This window comes from Typopeltis vanoorti, chromosome 12, assembly GCF_054136105.1.
Source record: "Typopeltis vanoorti isolate ZY-2024b chromosome 12, IOZ_Tvanoo_1.0, whole genome shotgun sequence".
Taxonomy (NCBI): domain Eukaryota; kingdom Metazoa; phylum Arthropoda; class Arachnida; order Uropygi; family Thelyphonidae; genus Typopeltis; species Typopeltis vanoorti.
Window position 1 is genome coordinate 68,349,238 of NC_143560.1, and position 15,980 is coordinate 68,365,217.

At 37.3% G+C, this 15,980-nt stretch overlaps 1 protein-coding gene across 1 annotated transcript in view; it reads left to right on the forward strand.

The window, feature by feature from the left end:
* Positions 1 to 15,980, forward strand: part of LOC150100865 (uncharacterized) — a 583,033-nt gene that overhangs the window by 563,317 nt on the left and 3,736 nt on the right. Inside the window, exons 24-25 of the mRNA XM_090401746.1 lie at positions 2,360 to 2,507; positions 11,112 to 11,258. Of these exons, the coding sequence (XP_090257872.1) occupies positions 2,360 to 2,507; positions 11,112 to 11,258 (295 nt within the window). The remainder of the gene's footprint in view (positions 1 to 2,359; positions 2,508 to 11,111; positions 11,259 to 15,980) is intronic.

The window sequence follows — 15,980 nt, forward strand, 5'->3', positions numbered from 1 at the left end:
CCCGGCTTGCAGAAGAAAAAAATCATCTTTCATCAGGACAATGCACCTGCCCACAAGGTGTTTTGGCAAAATTAAGGGATCTGCACTATGAATTGTTGGAACATTCACCCTATTCCCCAGATTTGGCTCCCTCTGACTTCTGGCTCTTCCCAGAACTAAAACTCTTCCTTGCTGATCAGCATTTTTCTTCGAATCAAAAGGTGATTGCAGCTGTAGAGGGGTGTTTTGCAGGTCTTACTGAGAACCACTACAGGGATGGTATAATGGGGCTGGAGCATCACTGGAGTAAATGTATTAGTGTTAAGGGAGATTATGTTGAAAAATAAAAATAATTTTGAAATTATAAATTTGTCTTTTCATTGTTAGGCTGAGAACCTTTTCAGACTACTCTTGTATATAGAAAAAGAGGGTAGATGATAAAGCAGAGACCATGGGAATGAAGCATAGTAGTCTCGGAGGCTGTTCCACTTGGCACTATTATAATGCCAAACTACTCTTGTGCTGGAGTGACTGTGTAAACGTTGTTGCATGGGGGGGGGGGGATGAGCACTGGATTGTGGTCAGAATTACCCATGGGATAATTCTGACCACAATTGATGAGTTTAGGTAATGGGCTACATTCACTGCATATTTGGAAGGGTCATTGGTAAGGAAGAGATCTAGGTATTTGGGGAGTGGTTCAGGTTATGGACATTTATTATGGCAAATGTTTCAGCATCTCTACCTGCAAGATCAATACGACTGGAGAAGGAATTGCAGTTAGTGTTGTGGACATTAAAATCTCCTAGGAGGATGATTTCACTGTTAGGAGAGTGGGACTGGAGAAAATCAATTTTTAAGGAGAGGAAATTAAAGAGCTCAGAGTGGTTGGTGGCATCAGGAGAGTGGATGAGACAACAGATGAATTTGACTGAGTGGGGAAGGGATATTTTCAACCAAAGAAGGTCTAAGTTGGGCAATTCTAGGTTAGGTGCTCTCTGGCAGGGTAGGTCAGAGACCCACGAGTGGTGCAGACTCCACCCTTGGGTCAAAAGGAGTTAAACAGTGTGTAGTTTGGAAGGTTGAGATGGATAATGCTGGGAGATCTGAGATTTGAGTTTCTGCTAAAGGGTAAGTGGGGTTTGGTGGACTGCAGATGGTAGCTGACACTATTAAGGTTGGAGTTGAGGCCACGGATGTTGGTGAAGTGGATATGCAAGGTTCTGTGATGCATGTATTTGATCACAAGGGTCTTGCATGTTTCCTATGCAATGCCTGCATACTGGTCTCCTTGGTGGTTGGTTTTTGATTTTTGATTTTTGTTTCACTTGATTTTTGCACTAGTTTGGCTTGTTTGTAGTCTATGATCCAACTGTTGTCTCCATTTTTGGCATTTTTCTTCAAGTTGTCTTCGAAGTTGGCATCTTTGTTCCCCCTGGGCATATGTTAAGTCAGCTCAAGCCTGTACGTGTGATTAGGGGCAAATGTCCTTTAACTTATTTATCATTATTAATTTGGATGTGCTTATCAGTGTGTCACAGGTGTGTCAAAATGTATTGTTATGCATTCCAGGTTGAGAAGGTTATATACTGTGATATATTAGCCAAGAAACATTCTTATGGTCTGAATATATTGAACATTTTTCTCATATCACATTGATGGTACTGGATTGCAGGAAATTGATGAGTTTAGGTACTTGGGGGTAATGGTGGGTAGAGAGCTGAGGTTCATAGGACATATTACAAAAGTTGGTAAGCTAGCTGGATGTTGAAAAACATGCAAGTAAAGTTAGGAAGTTATGATTCCTTTTTATAAGGGTATGATTCAGCTGTATCTTACCTACTCTTGACTTGGGGATCAGGAGGTGTTGGAGAGGATTCAGAGACGAGACCAAGCTGGTGACAGGCCCATAGAATGCTCCCTATGAGGACAGATTCAACATGTGTGTGCTGCAAAGTTTAGTTAATAGGCAAAAAAGAAGGGAACATGATAGAAACGACAGAAAGGAATTTTTCAAGTTCATAACAAATAGAGAGAGAAGTATGGGATCACCCATGGAAGTTGTATAAGAGTGTGGTTATTAAGGGTGTGTGGACTAGATTTTTTGCACAGAGAGTGTGAGTCAGTGGAATTGATTTGCAGACTTAGTTGTAAGTGCTCTGACAGTGAATGAGTTCAAGGAGAAATATGATAGATTTTGTGTGTATAAAAATTAGTGTGGGTCTTCCATGATGAATTCTCTGGACTCCATGGAGATACCTATATAATAATACCTCTAACTTGATTACATTAGCCAAGAAAAATTCTTATGGTCTGAATATGTTGAATATTTTTCTCATTTCTAATTTTTAGTTCTAATTTTATATGTAACTTTTTTCAGCCAACAAGCAAATTCCATACAAAAGAACAGCAGGATGACCACCAACTTAGGCAGGTTTTAAAAAGCACATCAGATGCTGAAGAGGCAAGAGTAACTAAATGGGGTTCTATGGTGAATTTGAGAGGAAGGCCCAAAGCACTGCAATTAGGTAGGTACCTAATATTTCAAATTAAGAATTTCTAAATTTCCATTCCTAAAGGTGCACTTTCAAGAACACGTATTCCTTTAGGATATATGCTGAGTTTCTTATAAGGCTTAACTTTAATGATTTGAAGCAGGTAGGACTGGCTAAAGAGCTATGTATCAAGGAGCACTTTTGATAACTTAGTTGACAAGTCTTGATGCACTGCTGCTGTTCAACCTGTATGACAATGGAAATTACTTTTGAGGACGATATCCAGTTCTTTGTTGGCAATGTAAAGTTGTGAAAGCTTACAGTAATGTACATAATATAGAGGTAATTCAGACAGATTTGATATGGCTGGAAGCAGACCAGTGTACAAAGACGTCAGTATAATATCTGTGTGTTTGGAACATCAAGTTGAAGTTCAGATGGTACATCGTGACATTGGCAAGGACATTATGGAGAATTCTTTCAGTGGCAAGAAGGATACTGATAAGAAGATATGATTGAAATGATGGTTGTCTGTTGTATGACTTAGGTAGATCACATCACATTACTGTACAGATTTGGTTGCCTGGATTTCACGATGAAGAAACTAGAGAGAGAGAGGATAGAGATAGAAGGAAGAGGAGATAAGGATAGTTATTAGGACTTTATACAAACAATAGTCAAATCACCTTCAGCTGAGAAGGCTCTTAGTGTCTTAAATGGAATTTGAATCTCTGAAAGCTACCCAGATCTCTGAAAAACTCCCAATTGAGGTATGCCATAATTTTTCTGAATTTTGAAGGAGTGATTCTGGTTTCACTGCATACAGATAAACAATTTGCAGAGGGATTGATTCTTTTATGGCCGATAGAGGGCACTTGTAAGAAGATTGTTACTTGAAGAGCTTTAGCAAGATAAGTTAAATTTTGTTTTGTGATAGTTGGAATTAACATACAAGCTTTGGGTTGTTTGTTAGATTAATTTGTGTGCATGTTTTTTATTCATTATGATTCAAGACAAAATAGCACTAATAATGAGGTTACATTTATGAATGGTGTAAATTTTTCGAAGAGGTATATTGTCATGAGTGTAATATGTATGCATAGGAGAATATGGAAGATGTGTATGTAGAGAAGATAAGCAAGAGACGTGAACAAAGTATGGGTATGCAGGAATTCTGACATTCTAATGTAGGGTTCCTTGAATGAGAGCAGGGAATGAGGAATAAATAAGTTGGACCAAAAGTGGAGGACATTATGCAACAGAAGAATGTGAACTGTAGTGGGTGGAAGGGTGAACGAAAAGTACTATGTAGAAGTAGGCAAGACTGACAGCATAAATGAAACTGATATCAAAAGCAGCGAATGTGACTAATAGCACTAATGAATGACAGTGTGAAAGAGATACAAGAGTTGAAAGCTGAAATGATGAAGATGAGGACAGAGATGGAGAATATGAAAAGTAAAATTATAAGTTGGTAGATATGAATGGAAAGGCACAGAAGAATCAAATGAAAGATTGCTGTTTGAAAGAACTGTTTTTCGAATTGTTTCATACACTCACATTCACTTGTGTATTGTGACAGGTAGTTGTTCTCTAAAAATGCTGATTAAAAAACTGGTGAAATATTAGCACCTTCTTTCAAGAAGTAAATGTTCTTATAATTGTTTACAATTTAGCCACTTTCATTTTTCACATCTGTAGTACTGAAAATGTTCATAGATTTTTTTCTGAAAATATAAACATTACCTGAATTTCTTTTATTTCATTAATGAAAGAAATGAATAAAATTCTTTACACACAAGAAAACTATTTCATTAAGAAGATCCAGAAGAAGAAGAAGACAATATATGATCATAAATTGTATGCAAGCATATTATTATTCATGAGAACCTCTGTGGAGTTTGAAAACTCCAAAAAAACTCTTTGCAGGCCTGGTTGGCCGAGTGGTTAGCATATCCACTCTCCAGCCAAAAGGCTGCGGGTTTGAATCCCGTGGTGGGCATGGATGTTTGTGATTGTCAGTGAAAATACTAGTGGTGGTGGACAGTAGATGGCATTGGTGTAGATGATGAGGTTGAGTGGTGGAAACAGAGCTGTAGAGTAGGTGTCCTCCCTCGATGAGTTTTGAACTCCCTGGAGGTGTAAAATAATAATAATAATAATAAATCATTACTGGAGATTCACAGAATATCTAGTGCAGCTCTTCTTGAACACATTCACTGACAACAGACTCTAGCAAGTCATTCCAATCATTCACCACCTGTTAAATTTCTCTTTACTTTATTTTACTTTCTTTTCTTACCTTGTGTGTGTTTGTTGTGTTTATAAATTGTTATTGTTAAAACTTACGATTGATATCATTAGTGAATATCCCTATTACTTGACATAATTTTTCGCGCCTGCTTTCACCCTTTCTGCTCTGTGGCCACTACTTAAATTGCTCACGTGTGCAAAACTTGGTAGACAAAGAAATTGCCCACGGCTAGAGCCAAATTTCTTTGATACAAATCTGGAATTAACTCCTTGTCAGAATATGGAAAAATTTGTTTGTTAAAGCTGTGCCATCCAAATTCTTATACAGGAGAATCTTCCTTGTCAGGGAGTTAATACTCAGAATGACACACTGCTCGATAATCAAGCAATTAAAATTCCCAATTACAAACAAAAAAACTTTGTATATCTTTAATCTTACTGCAGTCATAGCTATCCCCACAATATAACTTGCACTGGTTCTATTTTTATGAGTGGTGCATTGAGTTCACAGATCAGGCAATTTGTTAGATAAGAAAAAGAAAGGTTTATTCATCACTCTAATATGATATACAAGTATTAAGATCACTTAACAAAACTGAATCTCTCCTACAAAAATTAAAAAAATGATTAACCAGACATAACCTTAATACTCCTAGTCATAAACAATATGAGACAATATTTACTACAGTTTAAATTTCTGACTTGATCCTATTCAACTAACATTCTTGTTCAAGCATTTATCTTTTTCTAGATTCAAGAACTTATCAGGCTATAACATACTTTAGCAATTCAATACCACACTGTACATGAATTCTTACTCAGAGATAAGACTATCTACCAGTTGATTAGATACTAAAGTCCTGGTTCAGTTTTGTAAGTCCAATCACTGAGCATATCTGCACAATATTGCACACTAACTGTTTCTTGCATACAAAGGAATTGAAAAGTTTCTACATTACCGAGCATCAGGATCTCTCTTGCCTTTTCTCTTGATCTTCTGAAAATTTCACACAGCTTGTTACCCTCTCTTGCGGTCAGTTGTCTTCAGGTAGGATAAACTAGTGATTACAATCACGAATCACCCTTTCCGATGTGGGTGAAGCTGCTGTGCCAGGTTCGGTCCACGTGGTTCCGCATGTTGATCGGTTTGTACTGGTACTGGCCTTTCTGCTGTACTGATGATTATGCCCGCACTGGATAGCTATCTGGCCGCATGGCTGCCACTGGACATCGTTCTTTTCGACCGCTCTCACGCAACTTCTCCGGGAACGACTGGAACAGAAATCCCAAACAAAAAAAAAAAGAGCCCCGAGTTGGTGCTGCGAAGCTCTATATAGCCTTGCTGAGCTGTTCTCCCTCTTACGTCACTCTTTTCCAGCCGGCACCTAAAATTCTTGCACTCGGTACCGTTCTCCACGCACGCAACTTGGACCTTGCGTATGTGACTGCCTGGGGTCATTTCTTTAAGCCGATTAGCTCGTTGTATACTTAGATCTCTTTCTCATGTTAACAAAACTTTTACTAAATTTCAAACTCACTGGTTTTACAAGGACACTTAACAATATAATATATAGGAGAATTTACAATTAAATGATTATTTCGTTACTTCTGTCAACAATTTCACTTATACCTATATACAAGCATTTTCTCTGGGAATTTTTGTTTTTACTTGATAAATCTGAATGAAATATTTTACAATATAATAAACCTTTCATTAAAGATTTAACACCACCCTCTAAATGCAAAATCTCATCCCTTACACAATTTCCATGAATGAGTTCTTGTTCTGCTCCCTCTAGACAAGTACTGAAAAATTTCCTCTGCATCAATCCTCTAAAACCTTTTTAGTAACTAAAAGCATAGTAACTAACTTGAGCACTTTCGTAACGCAATTGGAAGAACAAAGTAAGTTGTGCCCTTCAACTGGAAAAGGCCAAAATTCAGTTCTTGTTGTGATGAGAAGAATCATCAAATGGGTTTTTTCATTTGAAGGTGAGTTAGCTGATTTCATACTGAGATAGCAGGATTTTTTCTCCTGGAAACTCAGGTTTTTCTTCCCGCATACAGACAAATTGCCTTGAGAACATACACAATTTAGAGACAAAAAAGATTAGTGGTGTTGGTGTAGGTGAGGATGGCAGGGGCAGTTCACTGTGGTTGGTGGAGATGGAGAGTTGTAGACTAGGTGCCCTCCCTCGATGAGTCTTTGGGCTCCTTGGAGGTGTCACATAATAATAATAACAAAAACATTTATACTATCCCCTTCCTCTTTTCTTCCTATCAATCAACTTTTACAGCCTTCAGTCTGTGAACTAGCTGATAGGGAAATAAGAGGAGACATGAGAAAAGATATTAAAGGAGTTTTATAGGATTAACACTAAAGACTTTTTAGTACATGGTAGGAAGGGAGAGAACAAGGGATAATCCCTGGAAATCGTCTAACACCCTTGCTAAATCGTTAGCAAGGGTGTTAAGGATTAAATTTTTAGAGGGTAGTGAATGGAGTGCTAAGTATTGTGAGTGCTTCACTGGTGAACGAGTTCAATGAGAGGTATGATAGGTATAGTGCAGGAACAATAGTTAGAGTGGGCCCATGATGAGTCTTTGACTCAATTGAGATGCCCAAGAAATAATACTCATAATAATAATGAGAGCTAAGCTATGTGTAAAAATAGCTAAACGAAAGTTATGGGAAGACTTCAATAAGAATATAGGAACTAAATATCAGGAAGGCAGTAAAATGTTGTGGAGGCTATTTCAGAAAGCTTAGAAATGGGGGAAATAGTACTGCAAAAGGAATCATAGAGAATAAAAGTGACATGAAAACTGAAGACAAGGAAATCCTAAATGCCTGGAGTAATTATGTTGAAAAGCTGTGACAGAACCATACTAGAAAATTTTCAAAAAGAATGCAAATCGGAGTACATATCAATACTTGAGGTAGAAAAATTCATCAAAATGAAATGTGGAAAGGCAGCTGGAGTAGATGTTATTTGTCAAGAAATGTTTAAATATGGAAGTATAAAAGTTTTGTAGTTGCTATACTACATAATTCAGAGCACCTGGTCAGATTGTCAAATTCCAGATGATTGGAGTAGAGCTCTAACAGTTCCCATAAAAAAAAAAAAAAAAAAAAAGGAATAAAACTGAATGTGAGAATTACAGGGGAATTTCTCCACTAACTCACCTAAGTGTTCCAGGTGAGTTAGTGGAGAAATAACTCACCTAAGTGTTCTCAGCCTCTTTTCAAGTATGCAGGCCTACTTGAAAAGAGGCTGAGAAAAAACAAACTGGGCTTAGGCCAAATGGAGTTTGTCAAGATCTAATTTTCATTTTATAACAGATAGTTGAGAAATGTTGGGAATATGATAAGGAGAATAGAGCAGATAGAGTTGGTATCCCTTATCTGCTCTACCAAAGACCAACCACTTCCCCTAGACCTACCTGGTGTATACCATGTCCCTTGCAGCTGCAAACTGTCCTACTTTGGCCAAACAGGCAGAACAACAAATATCAGGATTTCAGAACACAAAGGCTACATCCGGTTTCACCAGTACAGCCACTCTGGGCTGGCAGACCATGCCTTAGATACCCACCATAGAATTCGTTGGAAGAAAACAAAAATAATACACCGCAGCAAGTTTAAATACGAAAGATTATTCAAGGAATCTTCAGCAGCTCTAAAAAACATTCCTAACCTCAACAAATTTAGGTGCATGAAACTACCCCAAATTTGGGAGACTTACATTTTGAGAACTTCAGCCCAACTGCCAAGTCAACCAAATTAGCCCACCAGAGGGCACCATTAGGACTTTAGGAACAATATTAGTTTCTTGCTTTCTTCCTCATTTGCTTTTGTTAGTGCCTGCGTGCACATACCATATCTTTATGTTCCTGAAGATGGCAACGTGACGTTGCTGAAATATAGAAGTTATTTATTAAAGTTACCTTTAATTAATATACTTTATATGCGTTGTTAATTCCATAAACTAATTACCAGTTATCTTATTACATTTTGACCTTGAGGTTTTTTTTTTAAATATTTAATATTATTCTTTAATATATATCTGTTTGATATTTTATTGCACAGTTTCACATTTTTTTAAATCATTTCTAACAGCTTTCTCCTTGAAATGACTGAAAATTAATTTATCAAGGTTTCTGTTGATCCATACAAGTCTACAAAGATAGTGAAATAACATCATTACACATCATCACCACCATAAATAGCATTACAACTTCTAAAACCCCATGCTGCCCACAGAATTGCATGAACCAAGTTCCATTATTGGCAGTGTATGCAGCCAACAGTCGCGTGTTTATCAGCAGAGAGAAACAGAGTTGTCTAGCTGTACGGGTTAACATGCAGTGGAGAGATTATGAGAACCATGTAGCTGTAATAGCATTCACAAGGTTGGAATGCAGCTACCTGTTATTTTCACCACACTAAAACACTCAGGATCAGTAGGATGTATCAGATTATTGACTGTTATAATGATATAGAAGACCACTGACCATGGTGCATTAGGACACAACAGCTTGTGAAGGCACACCTCTGCCATAATCTGTGAGAACGCAGAAAGTGATGTTGCAAGAGAATGATGTCACACGTACTAATTGATGACTGGGAGGTGAGAACCTATCATCATTCTACTGGACGCTTCCTAACACCACAACTTATGATGCAGAAGGTGATAAAATCAAAGGCACCTCTCTGGTAATATGTGTTTCCCACATACTGCCAGACACACACAGAGATATTCTCTTCACTTATGTGAAGATTCTTTTAACTGCCAAAATGCCTGGGTATATGTCCTGGATGTTTGCACAGCACATGATATAGCATCCGGGATTCAGAGAGGTCATCACCCATATCAGTGCTGCTTTGGTGGAGGATGACGTATCAGAGGGTATCCAAGTTCCATTTCTGCAAGAAAGGAATCAAAACCTCTGCAGAAATGTATCACGACACTGTGCTGGAACCTCTAGTACAGCTCTTGAACAATACTTTGTTTCACAATAGGCAGTGGACCTTCCAACAGAAGTCAGCCTGCACACTAGATGATCACTATCTGATTGGCCATATGGAAGTCCTGATCTGAATCCATTGGACTTCCAATTGTTGTCAGAGCCTGATAGAGTAGCCTGCAAGAAATGACATCCCAGCAGTGGCAGCATTTCCATTGGATGTTGCGAGTGCTACCATCAAAATGTGGCCTCGCAGACTTTGGGCGTATGTGAAGGCAAAAGGAGGCCATTTCAAACATTGAGTGCTGCTAATGCAGGTTATACATATGATTTGCTGTGATTGATTTACTGATAGATTAAAGGTTTATGTACTGTTAATATTTATCCTAGCTTGACCTCTGGTGGAAAAAAAAAAAAAAAAAAAAAAAAAAAAAAAAAAAAACAGAACTGCATTAACATGTTCGCTGTCAACTACGAGTATACTCGTAGTTGGTAAACCAGCCACACAAGCCAGCTACGAGTATACTTGTATGACGCTTACCGCCAGCAACGAGATTACTGTACTGACCTTGAAGAAGTGAAAATGCTTGGCTTGTGGATCTAGCATCAAAACTGTGTATTCTCATAGATAGTATATGCTCTGCACAAGCCAACTACGAGTATACTCGTATGACACTTACCGCCGGCAACGAGATTACCGTACTGACCTTGAAGAAGTGAAATCGCTCAGCATACAGGAACAGATTATGCTGAAATAGCGTGGCAGCGAATGTGTTAAAACAATTTCTAAAGTCCTCTCGTATTAAGATTTTCTTCTGTTTGGGGTTGTTCTGGATGCTATGTGGGTTGAAGATGGGTTCATCATTAATTATTCCAAGAATCTGGAGGACCCATCTTCAACCCACATAGCATCCAGAACAACCCCAAACAGAAGAAAATCTTAATACGAGAGGACTTTAGAAATTGTTTGTAGTTCTGTTGTAGACTACAGAAATTGTAGTTCTGTTTTTTTTTTTTTTTTTTCACCAGAGGTCAAGCTAAGGTAAATAATTAACTCAACATTTAGATTCATCTTACTCTTGTATAGTGTAGTGACATGTAGCTTGTATCTTGTGAAATTTGCTCTCTCCTATGGTGTACTGCAGCTGCAGAGGTTGGCCATAAATTCTTACAGATGCAAATGGTAGACTAAATTTAAGTAGTTAAAAAAAAGTTTATAAAATAATTTTTCTGGATTATTCCTTTCCATTCACTAGATGGGATTTTTTTTTTTTTTTTACTAAGAGTATAACAGAGGTGTATATTTTCATTAATCTACCAAAAAACTGAATTCTGTTACATTAGCAACTAGAATTTATATTCATATTATATTTACTTTAAAAATGTTGTGGACTGACAACTTTTACACTAATTAAGGACGAGTAGGTCCAGCAGCCTTATATGATAGTGCAACAGATGCTGATGAAGAGATATTAGAAAGTTTAGTGAAAACTGCTACAACTCAACCAGTACACACAGAGCCAAGAACTCGGAAAAAGGCAAGATATGCAGACAAAAAGTCATGTAAGTATTCCACAATGACCAGGTAAAGTTTTAAGCCTGCTTACCAATAATAATAGTGACAGTCATTATTATCATGCCTTTCTATAAATTTATTTTTGTTTCTGTCTTCACAATGCAGTCATTATTAAGTTACCACTGCAATCTATGGCTAAAAACTTACTTTCTTCTTGCCATGGCACCCTTCTCTCATTGCTTCTCTGTGTAAGAACCATTTTAATTAGCTCGGTGTTAAAAGTTATTTAAAAAAAATCTGTGAATTCCTTTTATTCCCTTATAAAGGGAGTAGGCGAGGCTGTTTTAGCCCTATCTAACTTTTGGAGACTGAGTAGGCAGCTCAATCTCCACTGATAGTATCAGAGATATCTGACCCAAGCCTATAACTAATTTAAACAGCCCACATTGAAGAGACAGCTTGACAAGTGATGCCATCTCGATCTCCACCGATAGCCAATCAGAGATATCTGACCCAAGGCTAAAGTTCCTCTAGTTGGTGACTAGAATCAAATTACGTTCTTTCTTCGGGCGGTTTAGCAATGAGGAATGCAAACACCTTCCACTGAACTACACAGGCTCCGTTAAAAGTTATTTTGCTTTTCTTATTTTTAAGTATTATTTTTAACTAATTTAAACATCCCGCAGTGAAGAGACAGCTTGACAAGTGATGCCATCTTGTGGGCAACACAATATTTTTTAATGTCTGAAATAATGTGGGTTCTATGGTCAATTTTCTTGAGTTTATGGGACAAAAAAACCTGAGTTTCCGAGAGAAAAAACCCGCTTGCCCATGCCGGAGATTGACTAACTCAGGAACGGTTGAAAAAAGAGTTAGAAAAAGTTCCTCTAGTTGGTGACTAGAACAAATTATGTTCTTTCTTCGGGCGGTTTAGCAACGAGGAATGCAAACACCTTCCACTGAACTACGCAGGCTCCGTTAAAAGTTATTTTTTGCTTTTCTTATTTTTAAGTAGTTTCTATTGCATTTTATCTGTTTTTTTTTTAATTTACAGAACTAAAACCAGCAGAGTGGCTTTCATCAAACTTAATGTGTTTGCAACAGGCAGAGACATTAAACATGACATGCTACAAATTATGGTGTATACTTCCATCAAAACCATGTTGAAGGGATGAAAAGAATATTTATTTCTGGATATTGAAAATAAATAAGAGAATTCCATATTTTTTTAGTATGTTTAAATTACTACAAGATCTAAAGAATTAAATGTGAACTTACATGAAAGACAACTGATGTGTGAATAATTGACACATTTAAGGAGTAAAATAGGTGTGAATAGAAAATATATTCAATAGTTTACAATAATTACAATAATTTACAGATGTGGTAGTATGTGTGTCCACTAAATTGTTGTGGGGTGGAATGAATGGCATGTCTTGCTATAATCTCTCTCTCTCTATATATATATATATATTTGCATTTATGATGGACAGGGCTGTACTTACACTTTTACTGAGGCAGGTGGGGCCTGAGGCACTAGTACTCTGGGGGCCTCTAAATTGCCCCTAATTTTTCAGGGCCCCTAGCTTGAGCCTCATTGCACCTGTGCATAAGCACAGCCCTGATGATGGGCATAATTTGACAAAAAAAAAAAGTAAGGAGAGATTTGTTGCAAAATGTAAATAAATTACCAATAATAATTGAAATGAAGAGAGCACATCAGAGGATAAGGAGAATGAACAATCTTAGGCAATATGTAGAAGAGATCATGATGGTTGAGTGTCTTGGATCTGATTGTGTTATTAGGGAATCTGAATGTGTGTTTAATCTTCCCCCAGTTGGTGAGAGAGTGACCATGAGGTGATTGCCTGGTTTGTGGTCAGTCATATGAGAACTTCTGTGAATAAGGGATAAAAGCTTAGGAGGCAACTGGGAGCTATAGCATGGAAAGAGGAGTTGAGTGGAAAGGAGATAGATGTTGCTTGGGCATTGATCAAGAGATATTTAACAGCAGCAATGTGTGAACATATTCCAAAGGCGAAAAGGCTAAATAAGGTAGGAGTAAAATGGATAAATGAACAGGTTAAACATGAAATCTGGAAGAAGGCACTGTGGAGGCAACAATAAGATGCTTGCCTAATATGGTAATAATCAGTTGCATGAAGAGTAGGCCAAAAAGGTGACTCAGTTGGTAAAGATGGCGAACTTGTATGAACATGAATTAGCCAATCAAGCCAAGAAAAATCCTAGTGAGTTCTTCTGCTATGTGGCAAGTAGAAGAAAGAAAGAATGACTATGGAAAGACGATGTTAGTTGATGACAGTTGTAGATCACTGAATTATGCCTTGAACCCATTCACAGTTTCTGCACTCATCACACTTTTAGCCTATGAATTCTATTCACCAATCACTTGCCATGCAAAGAACCTAATCTTCACAGCATCCTAATACAGCTTCTAGGAATGGGTTCTTTTTCTGCACTTGTAACTAATGCAGTAGATAATTGAAGTATTCAATGGGCAACTTATCAGTGTATTTTGTCTTCATGAAAGCATCAGAAGAAACTGGAGTATAGAGGGTATGTTAAAGGAGGGACTGATGGTGCAGGAGATATATGAGGAATTGAGTAAAGTTGATGTTAATAAGGCAGTAGGGTGTGACAATATATCACTGCATGTCTTGAAGGAATGCTCTAGGGAATTAGAAGCACCATTAGCACACTGTTTTTTTAATACACGAGAGGTTGGTTAATGAGTCTTGCAATAGGCCAAGTTCCAAAGGAATGGAAAGTGAACAAAATAATTCCACTTCACAAAGAGAGTGAGGAAAAAGACTAGGGTGAGGAAAAAGACCAGATGCATAGAATGACCTACAAATTGTAGGTCATTCTATGCATCTGGAGTTGTTAAGATGTTCGAGAGATTAATGAGGAGTAGGATTCAAAACTGGGTTGATAATAGCAGTATTTTCTATGATAGTGAGCATGGGTTTATTAGAAATAGGTCATACTTCAGCAGTCGTCCTATATATTACAACAAAGTGACAGATTAGGGAGATGCATATAGAGTCATATACTTGGATTTTTCAAAGGCCTTTGATAGACTGCACATGACAAGCTGGTGCTAAATTGAAATTGATGGAATTGGATAATAGACTAATGAGCTGGACAGCTAATTGGCTGTCAGATAGGTACCAGCAGATTGTGGAGTGTACCATAGGGTTGTTTGTTTTGTGGCCATTATTGTTTAACTTGTATATGTTGATTATATTGAGACCAGCTTAATTGGAAATATGCAGTTATTTGCAGGTGATCAAAATTTGGAAGCACTACAAGAAGCAGAGCAGATGTGGCCTTGCTCATCTTAATGATGTTTCTGTGATAGAGATAAATATATAGGATCTAATAAACTTGTATTGCATTGTTCCTCTGTGCTGTATTCATTCCATTAAACCTAATGAGGTTAAACCAGCAAATAAGCTTAAATATTTGACAATGTGGCCTTGTAGAGGATCTCAACAGACTGTGTGAGTGGAGCTTCCAGTTTAATGTCACAAAGAGCAAGTTCTTGAAATTTGGTAGGCAAGGTATTCAATTAATGGAGTAATTTTGAATGAGTTGGAAGAGATGTGAGATCTGGTAGACAGAGACTTGATGTTTATGGGTCACATTGTTAAACCTGTAAGCACATCATAATGGATTATGGCAATAATGAGGACATCAACACGCAGAAGCAAAAAGTTTGATTCCCTTGTATAAGGCCTTGATCAGGCCACATATGGAAAGTTTTGTCTGGTTTCCAACTAGATGTATTGGAGAGTGTTTGTTAAGAGAAGGTATCATATCATATTAGTATCATAGACCTGATACCAAGTCAGTATCAGGTCTATGGAATGTCAGATATGAGGAGAGATTGAGGGAATCCAACTTGCAGAACCTCTGAATAGAAGAAAGAGAGGAGATATGACTGACATGCATAAGTTGGTGAGGTATTGTTACCAGATTAAAATATGGGGAGAATTTTTCATAATGTAGATTAGAGAAAGACAAGTGTAGAAAAAGAAGCCATTCCTAGAAGCTGTATTAGGATGTTGTGAAGATTAGGTTCTTTTCATGGCGAGTGATTGGTGAATGGAATTAATAAGCTAAAAGTGTGATGAGTGCAGAAACTGTGAATGAGTTTAAGGCACAATTCAGTGATCTCTTTTCATGAAAGAGAATGTGGACCTCCCATGATGAGTCCTTGATGACTCATTTTTGACTTTGACTCCTGATGTTAATGATAACAGAAGAAATAGTGCCTGTATATATTTGATAGTTTTAAAGAGTATAGGGAGAAGGCATATCCATCAAACTACTAATGCATGATCAAATGATTGCTGTGCCTGTGATGGTTGGAGCACTATGCTAGCAAATCATCCTGTTCTGAATATGTTAATAGTTTGTTGGAAATCACCAGAGGCAATCCTTTTCTTATAAAAAATAAAATTTGCACTCCAGCATAGTGACCCCCACCCCTTTTCCCAATCACAGACACCATACTATGCACATGCAAACTAAACAAAAGTTTTATTGTAGTATTAAACACAGTATACATAGTATCTATTGTACTGTACTTAGTGATAGAATAATTAGACAACTGGAATGAAAATGATCATATAGTGAAAAAATCCCCACAGACAGCACAATGTACAAAATGGAAGTTAAACAAAGCAGAAGTTTTACTGTAGCACTAAACACAGTACAGTATTCTAACACAATATTTCACAATA